Consider the following 20,430-nt stretch of genomic DNA (forward strand, 5'->3'; position numbering starts at 1 on the left):
CTTCCCCTGAAAATCTTACCTGTCACCCTGAACTTTCCTGTTTGTGAATAGAAGCATGATCATCATACCCATCACCCACATGGACACATCCTACACATCCTTCACAGTAGACTTCACACCTACATCCTTCCTCAGGTCTTCTTCTATAAATCCTTGTTTAAATTCCCCATCATGAGTCATGACTATCACATATTTCAACAACAGGGATCATGCACACATTAAACGCTGGAAATACCACAGTTTTCAGCACTGAAATAGAACCATCTTCAGGGAAAACTGGGACATAAAATATGTTAAGAGAAGTGAGTGAGCAATATTTCAATTGTCAAGTGAAGAGACAATGATTTATTTGATTTACTCGTTTTTACTCTGGGTATGTGTTACCTTCCAAAATAGAACCTAAGGTTGGGAAAAAAGAAGTTAGCTCATGTAAGCTGCACATTCAAACAGCCCTCACACAGGTTAATTGTATTAAGAATGCTTCTGCATATCTCTGAGAGAAATATCTTTTAAACGGTTCTTAAATGAAAAAAGTCAGGAGAGAGCATGAATACTTTGCTCTCTAGAGATACCATCACACAGATGAGTCACTTACAAGGAAGTACTTTTGAACATAAGAAGTGCATGATGCCAAAGAGTACTTTGGTCTCACTTTGTCATTTGACACATGTTTTCTCAGGAGAGGATTTTTCTTCCGTGTTGCTTTTACTGCGTTCTGAATACTGGTGATGAATCTTAGAATGAGCAGGTATTTAGAATCTTAGTTTTCCAGACTTAATCTCTAATCCATCTCCTGAAAAGTCACTGATATGGTACATACTCTCAGTCATGTTCACAGACAAAACAAAGGACGAATAAAAATTCTAATAATTTGGATTTGGGATGTCTGCAATCCTTGTGAGTGACTGACAGTCACCCATCTAACTTTGAAATTTCTCTATTATTTTAGCAAGACAGAACCTTTCATCTACTTACTACAAAAGTCACAGCATGGAAGGGTAAGGAGAGATTTTTCTGGTGTCAGGAAACAAGCACTAGAGGGAATGTAAAACCATCAACAACAATAAAGATGCTCTGAAAGAGAACTGGGTACCATAAGATTTATCAATCAGGTTCTCACAGGAAAAAGATAGTCTGCTCTCATTAGGTACTTGGAGAAAGTTTAGAGAAGGGGCCTCTTATACACTGTGGACAGAGGAAATTTAGAAAACACAGGGACATTGATAGTATCGATAAGAAAATTAAATCCCATCTGAAGGGGTGAAGAAAGACTGGAATGCAGAAGAAGAGTTGGGTAGAAAGGCCACGAAGGGAAGAGCTGTGACCTTTGGTGTAGGACTGCAGTTAATCAGAGATGGCCCTGCAGAGATAGAGGTGGGATAATGGATACCCCAGCCTTGCTTTTCTACTTCCACAGGGCCTCTGACTTGGACTTCCCATTGGCCAGCCAGGCAGAAGTCAGAGAGCAAGAGACCCCACTGATGTAGTGCAACTAGATCAGCCTCAGGGGGCAACGAGCTAGGGTGAAGTGTGATTCTGCAGAGGCAAATGAAAACTATGTGACCCAGATGGGATTTTTCAGATACAATTGGAGACATTTTAAATAGGATGGTCCCTAAAAAAGAAAAGAGAAACACAATAAGAGAATCCTGTGACTTTCAGATCTTCATGAACTACAGAACAATCTTTCCAGAGAAACCCAATACCTCCCTAAAAAGTACTTGTGACCATGCAGTGCAATGACACATGTGACCAGTGGTTCAGACACTTAACATGTGCAGGATTTCTGATTTGAATTTTCCTGAGTCTTTGAACTCTATATGCCATTGCCTGGATTATGCCAACTTTGTGTGAAGAGGGACAGGTGGGAAGGGGAGGCAGTGGGGATTGAGAGCTGGGAAGAGGCTCCATTCTGGTTAGTTCTCGCTGCATAACAAACCATTCGGAAGCTCACTGGTTAAAAACAAAAACCATCATTTATTTGTTCTCATAAAGCTGCCATTTGGGCAGGACTCAGTGGGAATGGATCATCTTTGCTTTCTGCAACTTCGCTTGAGATGGCGGGGCAGCCGCAGGGCCTGCTTCTGTGTTGCCTCATTTGCATGGCGGGCAAGTTGGTGTGAGTCACAAATGAAAGGTGAGCTGGGAAGTGGGCCAGTGACTTCAGGCCCTCTGCATGGGGGCCTCTCAAGAGGCAGCCTGGGCTTTCTCACAACATGACAGTCAAGTTCCAAGGGCAAGAACCCCAAGAGGGCAAGGAAGCATTGCCCACATGTAACCTTAGAGTCACAAGGTGTTGCTTCAACCATCTGCTATTAATTGAAACGGTCCCAGATCTGCCCAGTTCCAAGGTAGAGGACACAGGCCCCGCAACTCAGTGGCAGGAGTAACAGGGTCAGGTTATAGGAAGAATAAGTAGAAGCTACTGTCACAGCTATCTATAGAAACTACAATCTACCACTATTGCAAATCATCGTAAATTCAAAAGAAAAAATGAAATGGTCTTTACTACCAAAACATATGCCATATTTGTGAAAGCACCCTCCTAATCCCATCTAAAACATGTTCAAATATGCCCTTCTCAGCTTCTTTCCTGATATTTTTTAATTGTTCCTCATAAATCCTCGTTAACCATTTTATTTTTTCCTCCCGTTCGTCCTGTGATTTATCAGCATATTCCTTTTCTACTAGTTTAATTTCATTATTTAATTGATCAGTGTAGATCTTCCTCAGGTCTTCTTCCCGTTGCTTCAGCCTCTTCTCTGTGTCCTCATAAATGGCATCGGTAAAGTAAGCCCCTCCGTTGCTCTTCACCATCTCCTCTATCAGCTCCACCAGCTCCTGCACTTGAGACTCCTTCTCAGCCTCTGAGGCTCTGTTGTTGAAGGCATAGTAGCGGTTCCCACACTCGCTGATGATGTTTCTCAGCTTCACATCTGCATCTGCTAAGAAGTCACTCAGGCTCTGCCCCTCCAAGTTATCTTTGCGAGTGAACAACATGATCATGTGCCTCAAGGCTGGCTTCCCAAAGACAGTCTTGATCAATGCCACGGTCTTCTGCTCTTCATCCGTGTAGCGGTCCAGCTGGAGGACCAAGACGATGGCATGGGGCCCAGGGCAGGAGTAGAGGACACACCGGCTGATTTCCCTGCACGTCGTATCCAGGGTCTCCTTGGTGTCAAAGAGCCCTGGGGTGTCAACAACAACAAGTTTCCTCCCCTTCCATTTCTTGGATGCTTTTTGACACTTGGGAGTGACAGCATTGGGAGCAAGTCTAGACTCAAAGACTCTACTCCCCAGGATGGTGTTGGCCGTTGCGCTCTTCCCACTTCCAGTTTTCCCCACCAAAACAATCCTCAGAGTGTTGTCCTGAGGGTCTTCCGTGTCACTACCAGTGGCTGTGGGGTGTAAAAAAGAGAAGGAGAAGGAAAAGAGTCAACGAAGGTAAGTGGAAACCATCACGTTCCTCTTATCTCCTTTGTGTTTCTCCATGAAAACCTGCAGTAGTGTACTACCCATGCTGGTCCCATAAAGACAAAAAGATGAAACAATTCAAGCACCATGGAAGAAACAATAAAGTAGTTAAAGTGTTCCCCTACAAAAGAGTACCAGTCCCAGATGGTTTCATGGGGATCTCACTTAACCTTTCTTAAACTATTCCTGATGACTTAAAACAGAAGGAAATCTTTCCTGTTCATTCTATGCCACAAGTGTGATATTGATCCCAAAGTTTAACAAAGATTTCACCAATAAATAAAGCTACAGACATGTCTCATTTGTGAATACTAATGCAAAAATCCCAAATAAATTGTCAGACACTAAAAAGTAATACCCCATAATTAAATGTGATTCATTTCAGAAATAGTAGGGTGGTTCAATATGAGAAAATGGATTGTTACAATACATCCTCTTTAGTAGAGTTAAGAAGAAAAGTACTTTGATGTAGAACAGACATTTCCCCAAATTCAACGCTGTTTTAATAGATACTTCTTTCACGTGATTTTATAGAAATATAAATTTTAACAAATTTGTCACCATTTTTTCTCTGTAGCTAATATAGTTGACTATAATCTTCATTTGGATGAATGAAGAAAGAAAATTAGCCTGTAGAGTCAAAAAAGAGAAGAACGATGAGGGAGGGCCATGTCTACCAGATAGTAAAATATTTTAGCCCCTATAATTAAGGCCGTATGACGTGTGTGTGAACAGAGACAGAACGGAAAACAAAAACAGACAATTCAGAGTTAGACCAAATTGGTCTACTATATTCATGAGTATCCAGTGCAATTGTATTACATTACATTTATCGTCCGTAAGACAGCCTCTCACAGCAATGGGGAGAAAGATGGACTAATAACCAGCATTGGGATAACTACAAAACCACACAGAAAAAGACAAAACTGCACCCACATCTTCATGCCATTCACATGCTAAATACATTAGAAACATAATACTAAAAATCAATCCACCTAAATACTAGAAGAAACTCAGACCAATCCTTTGTAACCTAGGGGCGGGGCAACTCTTTCTAAGATTTGAAAGATTGTAAGGAAAAGGATTCATACATCTGACTGCATAAAGACCTAAAAGACAATGGGAGACAACGAACATCACAATTAAAATATGAATGTCAGACTATATCAAAGAGGGTTAATTCTCCTCTTATACAAAGAATACCTAAAAGTAGAGAGACAAATATCCAACAGCTCGATAGAAAATGGATCAAGACATAGGAATAAACAGTTCAAAGAAAAAAAAGAAATGCCAATGCTCCTCAACTATGTAAAAATATATGAACACTCACTTAAAGTAGAGAAAAATCCAATATAGGAAAAGAAAATAACTAAATATAGTAAATTAAAATTACAATGAGATACTATTTCTCCACTTATGGATTTGGCAAAAATCAAAAAATTTGCTGCTATAATCAGTCAGTAAAGTTTTAGAGGAAACAGGTTCTCTTCTCCATGGCTAATGAAATTGAAAAACAGTCTAAAACCTACTGAGGAGAAATTGGCAATATCATACAAATTACATATACATTTATTCTTGGATTCTGAGTCCCAATTTTAGGATTTATGCCTGTAGTGGTCAAGGGCAGATCACACCTAAACGTGCAATGTTGGCATACTATTTTTTTTTATTTTTTTACATTTATTTATTTTGGAGAAACAGAGTGAGACAAAGCGTGACCGGGGGAGGGGCAGAGAGAAGGAGACACAGAATCTGAAGCAGGCTCCAGGCTCCCAACAAGCAGTTAGCACAGAGCCTGACGCTGGGCTCCAACCGACGAACTGTGAGATCATGACCTGAGCAAAGTCGGACCCTCAACCGACTGAGACACCCAGACGCCCCGGCATACTGACTATTTTAAATAAAAGTTACTTAGGGGCGCCTGGGTGGCGCAGTCAGTTAAGCGTCCGACTTCAGCCAGGTCACGATCTCGCGGTCCGGGAGTTCGAGCCCTGCGTCAGGCTCTGGGCTGATGGCTCAGAGCCTGGAGCCTGTTTCCAATTCTGTGTCTCCCCCTCTCTCTGCCCCTCCCCCGTTCATGCTCTGTCTCTCTGTCCCAAAAATAAATAAACGTTGAAAAAAAAATTAAAAAAAAAAAAGTTACTTAAGATACAACCTATGTGGGAAGATTACTAAGACCCTCTTCTGCCCCTCTTCTGCCCCCTGCAAGCAGGAAACAAATCTCCCATGTAAAAGGTCCCCTTCCTGTCCAGGAGGTAAAGAGACACTCTAATGACAAGGGGTGGGAGATTTAGAGCCAAGAAGACTGTATAAACAGCCCACTACTTTCTACTAATTTACTACCCCAGCCCAAATTCTCTTTAGAATTCCTCCCTAACAGATGCTCCCAAAGTTAAGTTTTCCATGTTTTGTCAATCCCTCACAGATCCATCGTCTCTTTGCCTAAAAAGTATAAAAACTGCATGCCTTGGTCATTTTTCTTGGTCTTAGTTTCATTACTGAGCATTTGTGCACACTGCTTTTTTTTCTCTTGTTTATCTGCCTCAAGTGAATGTAATTCTTAGTGCAGCTGGAAGACCTTGAAGGGTAGAGGAAGAAGTTCCCCTTCCTTTTATCCCAGAGCTACACTGACAAAACCACAGGAAAAGATAAGGCATATGTTTATTCTCTGCATCACTATTTGTAATAATTAAAGACCAAAAATCTACCAAATGCCCACTGGTAGGGGTCTGATTGAATGAACCAAGGTACATACACACAGCGATGTATTATCCAACTGTAGAAAGGAATAAGAAATACCTCTCTATGCCGGGATTCAGAGATCTCCAGGATATTTCATAAAGCAAAAAAAAAAAAAAAAAAAGCAAAGTGAAGAAAATAATATTTAGTTTACTGTCATTTCTCTAGTGGGGAGGAACATGAACTGTAGGCACAAAATACAACATATACTTCATGCACATGAAAAAGCAATGGCACATCATCTGAACCGCCACCAAAGAAGTTACTGACAGAGGGATGGGAGGAATAAGGCGGGGGACAGGGTAGAAGCTGGAAACTACTTTGAGTATACTTAGATGTCATAGATTTGTCTTGAAAGCATGTACTTCCTTCTTTTTGAGAGTTCAAATTACAACTCTTTTCCTTTATGAAAGACCTACATGTGTACCTGCTGCTGCTGGCTGACATAAATTCAAAGAGGATTTTTCATTTGTACAAAAAAAAGCTGAACACGAATACAGCGTTCCGCATTTGTTTTACAGCCAATTGAGCTAATGGAGAGGCCGAGTGGGCCCTTATCCACGCCAGCTGCCAATCACCTTCCCCGGGAACCTCACACAGGGGTTCACCATCCAGCCACCAGAGCTGTGAGCCAGATGAGCACGTGGGCTTTCTCTCAATTGAATTTGTGCATCTGTTAACAAGTTGTGTCTAAAAGTATCAGAAACACATAAGGGAGGTTATTTGGGGGAGATCTGGGAATGTGCACCCTTTTTCCATGTACATTCATGGTAATTGCTTCTCTCCTTTATGTCATTTTGTTTCATAAAAGATTTCATAGGAACGTTCTGCTTGTGGATAGTGAGGAACATCTGTAAATAGCTTACATAATTATAAACAAAAACTATGTTTTCAGATAACTAGTAAAAATCAAAAGCAAATGAAATACATAGTATTTGGTGTAATAGACAAACCACACAAAGAATTGGTCCAAGAAACTTGAAAATGCAGTTGCTTCATTGGCTAATGTCCTAATGGGATATAGTGTAAGGCCAAATAGGGGGAAAAAACGTCAAGAAAATCTTAAATTGCTTTCAGGAATCCTGTCCTATACTTAGCTTTTTGTGCACATGTGTAGTTTTGAAGCCCAAGGACAAGCCCAGTGGCAATGAACACCCTTAGCGCCCATACTGTGCCCTTCAAATGCCATTCATTTCCCACTAAAAACATTAAGAATCTTAGAAGAACGTACCGATTCCAGATCTGGGCCAAGAAACGTGCAAGTGGATCCTACACTATCTAGTCATACTAGAAAGCAAGGATTCTATCAAAAACTACTCAGACCGTGGGACACCTGGCTAGCTCTGTCAATACAGCATGCATCTCTTGATCCCACGTTCATGAGTTCTAGCCCCACATTGGGTGCAGAGGTCACTTTCAAAAAAAAATGTTTGGATCTTACCGAAAGGAGTACAGGGCCAAATTGAAGAGGCTGACTGGACAGAGAAGGGATAATTTGAGTACCAATGAGAATAATAATTTCAATGGATTAAAATTCATCAAATATGTTGAAGTTCATGAATTCATAACAATACCAACATCACAAAAGAAGTGAAGTGTTCTCTTTGGGGTATGCTAGGAAATGATGTCATCAGTCTGAACATGGACAAAAAAGAATCAAGCATTCCTTTTGTCTTACTAACTACACCTTATGGAAATGAAAGTATGATTCAGGGGAACTTTCTTTTTAAAGGATTATGCCATGCAATAAATGAAGAAAGAATGATAGAATTATAATATTATATTTTGTGACCGTTAATGAAACAAAGTTACTCTAGGCTATCATTACTGTCTGCTACATTACAGAAAGAGACAGAAGAATATATGAGGTGCCTTCTGATGGATGTTTACAACTGCACCTATGAAATATTGCCACCCAAATAACCAGGCAAGCCTTAATCTGATCAAGCCTCTCCTTAAATTTAAACTTATACAAAACACTGAAACTACAAGAACATGTCATATGACATCTTGAGGATTTCATTAGCAAAAAGTACACTGTCCAATTCTCTTGGAAAAAGGACCAACCATTTCTTAACCACAAACATTTTACAAAAAGAAACAGGAAGGTGAAAACTTATTTATCAAATTAAATTTAAGAGATATGAAAGAATCAAAATTTATTAACCGTATTTGGAGCTGATTCCAATTTTAAATTCTAGGAGACGATGTGGGAATTGGAATACACCTGGTAATTTTTTAAAAATTCTAATTGTTTTTTGAACTCTGATTATGGTCTATTTTAATGACCTTTATCTTCCATACATACATATGTAAGTAATTACTGATAAAGTGATAAGATTTTTAGTATTCTAGTAATTTAATACTTTTTAGTATTCTAAAGTTTAAAGTGTATGTATGTATGTATGTATTTAATCTCTACACTGAGCATGAGGCTCAAACTCACAGCCCTGAGATCAAGAGTCCCATGCTCTTCCCACTGAGCCACATATGCACCCCCACTCTGATTTTTGAAATGAGGAGATTGATGTGGCTCAGAAATGCTGAGAAAGTTGCCCAAGGTCACTGCGCTAATGGGCTTTGGGCAGAGAAGGGATCCAATGCACAGTATGTCTGACCCTACACTCATGCATAACCCTTACACACTCTGGTCTCTTCTTGGTTCCTTCTCAGGTCCTTGATTCTACATTTCTCTTTACATTGGATCAGAAATAGATCATGGGAGGCCAAGGGAGGTACTTCACTCTCTGTCCAGAAATGTGAACTGGTAGCAACCCTGGAATTAAGGAAGGCAACCAAAGGGCTTCACGCACATTTGTTTTCTATAGAATAGCTCATTCTCTCCCCATGGCATCCCTTCCGTACCTCCTCTGTTACACTGTCGATCACACCATTTCTCTCTTACATGTTGGAAAGGACACAGCCAGCTGAATTCTAGACTTCCTGTGCCATTTGGGACCTGGGTATCCTGGGGAATTTGATAAAACCACACGCACACCATCTGGGATTCAGATTTTCTTTCAGGAAGAAGAGGGATTTGGACAAACTTCTCTCTAAATTGCCTTCCAGGTCTAAAGACCTGCCTTGAGGACACTAGTTTCTCACTAAGGGAAATAGATGGGGTGTCAGGCAGCACTCACTCTGTCATGACAGCAACTGATGGAAGATATGCTGTTCAGCAAGTTTGTCCTGCTAAATAGGAGACGTGTGGACATGGGGCAATCAATCTCCTTACTCCCACTCTTCCTCCCCCGGGACCCCTGTGGCAGCATCCTTTTTGCTAGGCTACTGGCACGACACTTGGTCCCCTCTCAGACCGGAACCCACACCCATGCACACCCCTATGTCCTGCTGCCCCTCACAGCGCCATTGCTCTGAGGCCAGGCTCACCTTCTTTTGAAGGAGCTGAGTTCCCCATTGTTCTCCAAAGAACCTGTTTCAGCTGCTGCTTTTGCTTTCACTTGAGGAAAATGTGTTTGCACCCTTCAAACCTCTGAGACAGGAAGCTCAGATTGGGTGGAGCTAGTGAAGGAACTATTTGGCTTTAAAGAGACAGAAATATTGCCCTATAATTGGAGGAGTGCTTTAGTTTTACCGAGGTGTAAGCTTTTTCTCCATGTGCCTGCTCTCACACCAAATTTTCCAAACCTATGTTTGTTGTTTGGGGTTATACTGGTGGATCCCGATGGCCCTTATTATGTGACACAAATCATGCAAACAGAGCCAGGCATGGTGTTGGATCATCTTCCCTTCATGGTGTGGGAGGTCCTGGCGTGATTCTAGGAAGAAGAAACTCAAATACATGGCTACATGTGTCCAAATTTAGAGCCTGGGATACTTCCCAGTGATTGTATCATATGGGTTTTCATGAGAGTCTTTCATGAAGGTCTCAAGTTACTCATTAAAAATTTGCCAGCCTTCAGGTACAAAGCCAACAGTCTAAAGGATTGGGAGCCAAGAGAAAAAAAGGAAGATGTGGCCTGGAAAAAGTCTTCCAATGACCATACACCTTCTCTGGTTTTCTTCATATGGTTCTTTCAAGCCTCAAAGTATGCATGACCTGACAACAAAAGATGCACCCAGGGAGGAGATCAAACTTTCCCCTACAACCTTCCTACTTTCCTCTACCCCAGACCCAGGCACAGGTAGATTTTCCCAGATTTAGCCAGTGCATCCATTCCAACCAGCTCTGGAAACTTTGAGATGATAGGCAGATGGTCAAACCTCTCATGGTTTACCAGCTGTTCCAATTGTCTCTTGCATCATCATAAAATTATAAGGTTTTTGATTATACATTTTTGTTCACTACATTGAGACATGGGATTAGTTGATGCTCACACTTGAAGGTGGGTACTAAGAGAACTAAATGTGGCAGGAAGTAGTGGACAATGGGGTGGCAACCCATAGAGGGAAGCAGCTAGATTTGGAAATTATTGTATTAATACTATATTATTGGTCCATATCATTAGACCAGTTATTGGTGCTAATGACCGGAGGGCCCCAGGTAACTGTTTTCCAACTTGCAATAAAGACGCAGACTAGGACCAGCTATGTAATTTGCAAAGTCTGGCACAAAAGGAATATGCCAGGCCCTTTGTCAAAAACAAAAAAGAAAATTAAGAATTTCAAGATGACATCAATAGAACAGTAAATCCTTCTAAGTACAGGGCCCTGTGCAACGGCACAGGTCACATACCCATCAACTTGGTCTTGATGAGGCTGCATACATAAAAGTCTAGAGGAGAGCTAGAATCATATTTCCTGCTCAAAATATCTCTACCATTTCCTAGTTTCATTTCAAGCTACATATTCCTTGAGTGAAACTTGTCCTTGGATGTTTTCATGGTCAGCTAATTGCTTCTCCAGGTATTATGCTCAGGTACGCTGTTAAGTTCCCTAGAGGGAACAGGAGACTAGTTGACACAGAATCCATGGATGCCACAAGAAATCAGATGCGGGTCTCAAATGGTAACAGCCTTGTGATCCTTGGTCAAAAAGGAGCATGTGGCCCCCATCAGTCCCATCCTGAGCCCTAAGTTAGGAGTGATTTCCTTCTACAAGATTCTGGATAGAAGCAGTGTAGCCCCATATCTGAATTGTTCACTTAGCCACGCTCCTGATCATTGAGGGCTTCCTTCCACTTGCACCTATGCTGTGAGCCACAGGCCTCTCCACCGCTTGTCTCCTCCTGCAACCCTGGAAACAGAACTTTCCACCCAGGATCTTGCTCCTTCCACATAGTCAGAAGCAGAGAGATAAATGTGGACAAAGCCACAGCTTCCTTTTCTATGTTTTCCTTTGATTCTTTCCATTTCACACACACACAGAAATGTGGATATAATGAATTTTCAAAAAGTGTGGGGTCATTAAGAGAGATTCTTTGAATTCTATAGGAGTCTTCTTGTGGGGCTCAGGGTGTTTTCTGCTGCTCAGATCTAGATAATCTCAAAACTCAACTTATTAAAATACTGCAGAAATACTAACTGTAGTTTAAAAGAATCGTTCCCCCATTGTCCAGTTTCTTCTACATATCGTCTTTGGAACCTTGGTGGATCCGTTTCCTATTGCCTCCATAACAAATTCCCAAAACATTAGTAGCTGAAAACAATATACACTTCATCTTCTACAGTTATGAAGGAGAAGAGCATGGAATTAGACTTATGGAGATAAAATCAAGGTCCTGCAGAGCTGGTTCTTTCTGGAGGCTCCAGGAGAGAATCCATCCCTTGCCTCTTACATCTTCTAGAAGCTGCCAGCTGTCCCGGGCTTGGGGCCATATCACACCAATCTCTGCTGCCTTCATCACATTATCTTCTTGCCTCTCCTTAGAAGGACCCTTCTGATTACATCTGGGGCCCACCCAGATAATCCGGAATAATCTCCCCATCTCAAAGTCATTAACTTAATCACATCTGCAAAGATGCTTATGGAATAAGGTAACATTCACAGGCTCTGGGGATTAAAGTGTGGCCATCTTTCAGGGGCCACCATTCAGCGTGCCACATTTGGGTGAGTTACCCTCTCTGCAACTCACTCCCCTAATCCTTAAAATGGAATACTTACTTCAGACGGTCATTGTGACACCAGATAAATTTGTACACATGAAGTGGTACTCAAACCATAGTGATCAATAGGTATTAGTTAGAAGTAGTAATAGAACCCTCTAGGCTAGTCTCATAGATTACCCTTTAAGGCTCACCTACACATCAGAGATGCTGTCTTAATCAGCTTGCATAAACATAATACCACAGCCTGGGAGCAGGAACAACAGGAATTCATTTCTCACAGTTCTGCAGACTGGACAGCCCAAGCCCAATGTGCCAGCCAACTTGTTTCCCTGGGGAAGGCTCACCTCCTGATTTGTGGATGGCGCCGTCTCACCGTGTCAATACATGATGGAGCGAGGAAGCAACTCTCTGCTATCTCTTCTTACAAGGGCACTAATCCCGTCAAGAGGACCCCAGATTCATGAACTCATGGAAACCCACTTACCTTATCCCTAAATATCATCATGTTGGGGGTTAGGGATTCTGGAGCCTTCCCTCTTGGTGCCAAATAAAACTAGTCACTTCTACTTTGTAACAACCTCTTTTAAGTGGATATCACTCAAGGTTTCCTAGTTTCTCCCCACTCACTCCACCCCCAAAGGGCACTGCATGAAAAGGAAGACTCAGCACCTCCACAGCCTGTCTACCAGGATAAGGGATCTGGATTATCTATACCCCTGCACTCACATGTCTTCAATGAAATTGTCTTCTGGCTCCACAGATGTGCAAGAAGAGCTGCCTCTTGCAGGCTCATGGCAGCCGTGTCACAAAAGAGATATAGGTGTTAGGTGTGACAGTGCACTTGGGGCTGAATCCCTCAGAGGAAACATTGACCAAACCCTCATGAAATAAGGACCATGCCCCCCAAAGAGCCTTTTACTGACTTCCACGATGTTATATTCGGTTATGAACCACAACCATTCAGTCCTGTTCTCAAACAGGTCTCTGCTCCCTCCTAAGGCTTCTCCAAAGATCTGCCAAAAGTGACCACTCAGAATTTGTGTCTTCACCAGAGGGTCACAGTCTTGGAGCTTCAGGAGAAAAACTGTAGGACGTGCTCTGAACTACTGTTGCCTCAAAGAGACTCTTCAGAGCAGGTTTGCAAGATGGCAGCACTGACTCAATGCTCAGACTCTGCCAGTGAGCAAAGCCAGGACTACTGGCACTCTCAGTCTGGAAGCATATGTACCTCATGAAATCAGACGACTGTCTCAAGATCCAACAGAGTAAGTAGTAATGACATAGGATTGAGTGAACGGATTCAAGATGTGCCATTGTGGTTATTTGTTTGGAATATTGATGGCATTCTGTTTGATGTTCTACTTGTATGGCTATGTGTGGAAACCTTATTTCTTTCTCCTTAAACGAATTAGTAGACTGTGTATTTGTAAACCCACAACAACCATCTTTAAACATTACCTCATCTTCACCTACCCTCAAAATTGAGAAACAAATGCTTCTACTGAGTTTCATTCACTTTCATGATGATAGAACCATTTGCTTAGGTTTAATAAAAATCTGTCCTCTTGTTTCAAAGATACCAATGGAAAAATCGATTCTGCAGCAAGGCCATATGTACAGTGTGATATCTGAGAGTCACTGTTGTTTAATCAAAGACCATCAGACCACTGCTAAGGAGCAATTGTTGCTGTTACATGTGGAGCTAATGTCTCCAAAACCTTCATAAGAAAACTAATATGATGTCTGGCTTCCAGGATCCCAGACTCTCAGGTAATAAGGAAGTCCACTCCCTGGTAGTTCAGAAACCCAGGCAAATTTTGGCGACCTCAGGAAGAGGGAAATTCACTGAGATTTATGGGTACAGCATGCAAAGTTTATTGGAGAAAGTGTTTGGACATTGGTTTCCTTCTCCCAGGATAGAAGAATAGCAGGGGCTTTGAAAGGTCTGATTCAAAACTCATTTGAAAATTTCCAAAAGAAGTTTATCCTTTGGAATTGATAGTTGCTTAATATGATTAGGCTCTAGATTTCCCGAGCAAACTCAAGGAGGCTTTTCCGGTTAATTATGATTCTTGCTGCATCTGTGTAAATAATCAGGCCATGCATAGTAAAAACAATTTCTAGGATCAACAATACTTGTTGGAGACTGTTTATGATCACAAAGTAGAGAATACTATGAAAATGATCCAAAACTTAGAAATAGGCAAGAGAGATTACTGGAGTATTCTCTTCTGTGTGGTGCTGTGCTTGATGACCAGCTGTGATATTTTACAACACTTTAAGGACAGAGAGAATTTTTGCACATCTCTGCCTTGGAGATACTCAGCGAATTTTCTGTCTGGTGGAATATACAACTCAAAAATTACATGTTACTACTCTCTTGAACACATCAACCCTTGATTTCAAAATGAACTTTGTGTTTCTGTTTGTTTGTGTTTTTTGTTTTATTCTTTGCTTATTTGTTTGTTTTTAACTAGGTTTCACACCCAGCATGGAGCCCAAACTCAACACCCTAAGGTCAAGACCTGAACTGAGATCAAGAGTCAGACGCTTAACTGATTGAGCCACCCAAAGGAACTTTGAACCGATTATAGAATCAAACTGGTTCTCTAGTTAAGCCATGAGTTGAGCCAAATCTTTGATGTGTTTATACTTGCCCAGGAGTCATGAGTTTGCTTTTTTTGAAAACTGCAGATAAGAAAGAGAGGGAGAAATAGCATGATTCAAGCCTTGGAGGTGGAAATAACACTGGACACAGGCAGAGAACAGCTAATAATTTAGAGTGCAGGAATCATTACCAGCAATTACTGAGGGCCTACTGTGTCCCAGGCACTGACCTCCATATCATTATCACCTTCATTCCTTACAAAAGTATAAAATGGATATTAATGGGAACAATGATATCTAGAAGAATCTCATTCTTGGAAGAGGAGTTGAGACTGATTATAATGACTGTTGAATACCAGGCCAAGGAATGTGGATTCTAAGCCCTAGGCAGTAGAAGATTTCCAAGAAGCAGAGACCTAAGAAAACTATCCCAATGGGTTTAACCTGGTAACTGCAACGAGGACTGAAGAGGAAGAGATCAGGGGTACTGTACCCTCACACTGCACACACTGTCCCTCTCTTACCATCCATCCTAGGTTGAATTGTGTCCTCTAAAGCAGTCCTAACTCCTGGTACCTGAGAATGTGACCTACTTTGGAGCACGGTCTCTGTGAGGTCATGTCATGAAGTTAAGGTTGAGCCCTACTCCGATGCCTGGAATCGTTTCATTCACAGTGAGGGAAGTTTACACACAGATACACACAGAGAGCACCATGTGACAAAAGAGGCAGAGATTGGAGTGAAGCACCTAGAAGGCAAAGAACAAAGCACAACAGCCAGCACCAGAAGATTAGAAGCAGCAAAGAAGGATCCTTCCCCAGAGACTTCATGGAGAGTATGGCCCTGGGAACGTCTCGGTTTGGCACTTGTAGCCTGTGCCAGTGAGACAGTAGCCATAACAATGAGACAGTAAGTTTCTGCTCTTTAAGCAACAGTTTGTGGTCATTTGTTACAGCAGCTCCTGGGGGAACTAATATAGATTTTAAGGACAAGAAGTAGGGTCCTGCTCTGGTAATTACCTAAAATGTAGGAGTCGTTTTGATATTGAGTAATGCATGGAGGCTCGAAGAATTCTGAGGTACATGATAAAAAGGAAGGCCTAAGAGGATGTCGGTGGTCGGATGAGCATCCAGGTCACTTTCTGATGAGGTCCCAGAGAGAGGTGGGGACCACGCTGCTGGACATTGGAGGGACGATGGCACTTGCTATAAAATGGCAGGGGGCAGGGGGCAGGGAAGTGGGCTAAACTGAGGTGGGCTGCTGGGTGGAGAGTAGACCATGTAAGTGATGAACTTGAATATTTAGCTGAGGAGAATTCTGAGAACAATGTGAAAGATGTGGCCTGGTTTCTCCTTGCTGCTTCTAATGAAATGGGTGAGGAAGGAAAGTGGTGGCCCCTCTGCCAGCCAAGGAGCACCAAGATGGCCAGCTGCCAGCAGAGCCCAGGAAGAAGCAAGTAAATTCCCCCCCTTGAGGCTTCAGAGAGCACACGCCTCTGCTGGCATCTTGACTTTGGACTCCAGGAGCTACCACACAATCCATGTCTCAGCTGTTTCAACTGCAGTTTGGACGACCTGTCGTGCAGTGCTAGGCGCCCAGTATGTCCCCTCCACCTTGCCCCTGCCTGCTTTCTTGTCCCATCCTCTGAGAAACCCAAAGGTCTCCCCTTCTGTGGCACGGTGTGAACAGGGCAAATCTTCTAGACTACATTCTTCCTCATTCCCGCCACATTTCTGGCCCAGTTGGACCCCCAGTCTCCCTGATGAGAGAGAGCTTGGGGCTTTCTCAGAACTTAGATTTCAGTCCTCTGAAGAATTTTCTTTTTGGAAACAATTATACAACACCAAAACAAAACCTAACAATTGTTTCTTTTAAAGAGACACACAGGAATTTAAGGCCTGGGAGCGTGGTTAAGGCCTCCTGAAATCTGAAGGCAAACAGGCAGACTGTCAGGGCACCATGAGCTGGGGGGCCAGAGGTAAAAGCAGGCCCTGGTCCCAGCAGCTACAATCCATCCCTCACTCTTACAGAACACCAACACCGCAAAAAAGGACTATTTTCTCTTAGTCAGCAAAAATGTCTCCTTAATATATAAAAATCATTCAGAGGAAAAGTGTGTGCGCCTGATTCTGCCATGATCAAGATCTATGGCTTGGAAAAACCCAAACACAAACAGACCCAAAAAACCACAATCCCCATGTGCCCCAGTATCTTTATGGATAAGAAGTCCTAGATTGTCTCAATACAATGCCTCCTACAGAATAGCATCATGCGAGACTATCGGGGCCTCTCCCAATGAGGAGGAATCCCAAGACTCTCCCCCCCGCCCCGGCATGATTCATGAGCCTGGGCTCACATACCCACACAACCTCTCAGGTGTTGGTTGGCTGTAGGTATACATCTCCAGGTGGAACAGGGGCCTGTGGCCCCCAAATGGAGACCCTGAGGAGGGCCGAGTCCCAAGACTCCTGGCTGGAGGACCCAGGTGTGAATACGAGTATGGAACTTCTTTCCCCAGGGCTTTGGCATCCCTGGGCCATCAGAGTAATGGACACTTACAGATGGTTATGGACATCACCTTTATTTACCAGCCAGCACCAACAGCCATGAACACAAGAAGCAAAGGCATGTTTCACCCCGAGTTCTCTGCTACTCTCCACACACACAGCATCCTTCCTCACTCATCCGCCTAGACTTTCCAGTCCCACACCTCCAAACCCCACAGCCTTTGCTTGGATGGCCGCTGGATTCTTAGCCATTCCTCAGTACCAACGGTGGAAGAGGCGGTTTGGGAGAAAGGGGGTCAGGGAAAGAACTCACAGGCTGCCAGGACCAGCCAACAGCCTTCAGTGATCTGCCCTCTCTGGGATTTACAACAAAGTTGGCACGGTTTCTGCTGTTACCTTCGTTTCTTTCTTTTGGTTTCAACTTGACATTTTGGTTTCAACTTGACATCTTTTATTGCTTCACTCACATCTTTGTGGAGTGTCTCAAGTGTTTTATTACAAATGATAAACACCGTAAGTAAATCTTTAACGAGGGATAAAGGAAAGACTGTTATATTTATGGCACCATATCACAGCACAGTTTTTTCTGTTATTGTTTCCCACAGTCCCTTGCATTTTCAAGAAATGGGCAACAGGGTGATTTCTCGTAAATTCACTCACGCATAGAAAAACATACATCTTACTTCAGCCCCGGCACTTTCCTGCCTCAATTCTCCCAAGTCTGTCTTCCTCATCAGGCCACAAAGGCAAGGTCACAGGTTCATGTCTTCTCATTTGTGGCTGCTCTTGTGCCCAAAGGGACTGGGGCAGGAAGGCTGGGCCAAGGAGGAACCCCACCATGGAGGTCTAACTGGACTCTGCACAGGTAGCTTTTCCCGTCTCTCCCCAGACTAGTGCTGGCCTGAGGATGAGGTGGATGTCTTCCTGGGAATCTCCAACCAGGACCCATTCAAAGCAAGCACAATAGCTAGATCTTTTGACCCTGACGTGGGCTGAACAAGTCAGTTCTGCTCTTTATTAGAACAGGTGCACACGGATGCTGCTAACTTCCAAAATTTTGACCAATATTTCTACTGGTTGTTTGTTCATTGAATGATTGATTGATTGATTGATTGAAGTTTATTTATTAATTCTGAGAGAGAGAGAGTGACTAGGGGGGGACAGATAAAGAGGGAGAGAGAGGATCCCAAGCAGACTCCCTGCCAGCACAGAACCCGGCGCAGGGCTTGATTCAAGAACCATGAGATCATCGTTCTGAGGTGAAACCATGAGTTGGATGTTCAACCAAATGAGCCCCCCAGGTCCCCCTAACTTTTAAAAAATTTTTCACTCAAAACAGAAATAACTAACAAACAGCCGAGCTGCCTTATTATTTCGACTATTATTTATTTATCAGGAAGATATAGAACGTGAAAGTTGCACTGAAATGACTCATGTCCAAGCTGTTAAAGAATATAAACGACTCTTTGGAAATACAGGGAGAGACCAGCGTCTCTCTCACCCTCTGCAAGTTCACCATATTTGCAGTTAGTAGGACAGCGGTACTCCATATAAAGACGGCTGTCTGTAAGACAGTGGTAACTGCTGCCTGGCTGCCTTTTGGCGCTGTTTCGTTTAACTATAATAAGACACCACAAGGGGAAGACAAAACGAGGCAAACTCCAGGCAGCCAGCAGGAAGGAAGAAGACGGGAGTTGGCAATGTGGCCAGAGTTTGACCCAAAACTAGGACAGGCTTCCATATGTCCTGGAGGAACCCTACAGACCTAGTACTGGTGGGACAGCCATAAGTGGTACAAGGTATATATTTTCAAAAATATATTAAAGTCTCTTAGTTGTTCTAAGGGCATTCAGCAAACGAAGAAAGACCAATTTCAAAAAAAAAAAAAAAGGTCTACTAAATAGTAGTAAGAACAGTGAGTCTGTGACACTTGACCATAAGCTGCTTCCTCCCTTCCAACTCACACTCAGCTCCTCTGGAAGGAAACTGCATTCTGGGAGGCATGGCCAAAGGTGGGGCTCCCTGTCCCCTCAGCCTTCCAGCAAGAGAACAGTATCTTGGGAGGAATCAGCTGGCGGTCAATAGGTTTAACCACCGGGTATAGTGCGGACAGGCAGAGTGGTTAGGGAAAGACACACACACTGGGGCTAAGACAACTGTCACCTCCTGGGACTGTGCAGGCCCAGGCTGCACCCTCTGAGGAGAGACACCAGAGGTTTCACCCTGCAGAGGAAGCAGACTTCACCAGGAGAGTCCAGCCAAACACGCAAACCCCCTGCACAAAGTTGCAGTGAAGCGCCAGAGCAGATATCCTTGTCTTATCTCTGATCACAGGGGCAAAGCTCTCAGCCTTTCATCAAGTATGGTACCAGTGGTGGGAGTTTTCACACTGATTTCCTTCAGTTCTTTCAACATGCTTAGAACTGCTCTTTGGAAGCCCTGTCTTTGAATCCAACATCCAGGGCCTCTGCCAGGCAATTCCTGTGGCCTGAGTTTTCCAGTATATGGGTCACACCTTCCTGTTTCGTTGTACATCTTACAGTTCTTGTTAAAAACTGGGTATTTTAGGGAACATGGTGTAGTGAATCTGGATACTATTCTCTTCCTGCCTTTCTAGGCCTTGATTTGCTGTTGTCTGTGTGTCCATAAGAATACAGAAATCGCTTTTTTAAACAACAAAATAGAAATTCTGCAGCGGAAAAGTATGACTGAAATGAAAATTTGACTAGTGGAGCTCAACGATACATTTGAATGGCTAGAACAAAGATTCAGTGAATTTGAAGATGTAATAATTATAAACACACATGAACTTCACAATTGAGCCCCAAAACACAGGATGCAAAAAATAACAGGCGTCAAGGAGAAATAGACACTTCAACAACAAGCTGTAGACTTCAATGTCCACGCTGACCAATGCGTACCACAGCTAATCAGAAGGTCAAAACAGAAACAGAAGATGTGACCCACAGATAAACCAGCTAGACCTAACATTACAGCACTTTACCCAATGAAGTAGATTATGCATTCTGTTCAGGTACACAGAGAACGTTCTCCTAAATATGACCAATAGGCCATAAAATGAGCCTCAATAAATC

The 20,430-nt window shown here is 42.8% G+C and overlaps 3 protein-coding genes across 3 annotated transcripts in view; 1 reads left to right on the top strand and 2 right to left on the bottom strand.

Annotated features, from left to right (window-relative positions):
* LOC112866298 (GTPase IMAP family member 7-like) overlaps window positions 1-20,430 on the bottom strand; it is a 155,400-nt gene that overhangs the window by 112,526 nt on the left and 22,444 nt on the right. The gene's annotated exons all lie outside the window — the stretch shown is intronic.
* The window catches only part of LOC147582963 (GTPase IMAP family member 1-like), a 142,595-nt gene that overhangs the window by 77,242 nt on the left and 44,923 nt on the right, over window positions 1-20,430 (top strand). The window lies entirely within an intron of this gene.
* LOC112866500 (GTPase IMAP family member 7-like) lies at window positions 1,958-9,710 on the bottom strand. Its single transcript, XM_086686862.1, has 2 exons — window positions 9,604-9,710; window positions 1,958-3,398 (listed from the first exon to the last, which is right to left on the bottom strand). Exons 1-2 carry the CDS (start codon window positions 9,629-9,631, stop codon window positions 2,509-2,511), a joined length of 918 nt encoding a protein of 305 aa, XP_086542988.1. The 5' UTR covers window positions 9,632-9,710; the 3' UTR covers window positions 1,958-2,508.

Source organism: Puma concolor, chromosome A2 (genome assembly GCF_028749965.1).
Source record: "Puma concolor isolate L17-30 chromosome A2, mPumCon1.1.hap2, whole genome shotgun sequence".
Taxonomy (NCBI): Eukaryota; Metazoa; Chordata; class Mammalia; order Carnivora; family Felidae; genus Puma; species Puma concolor.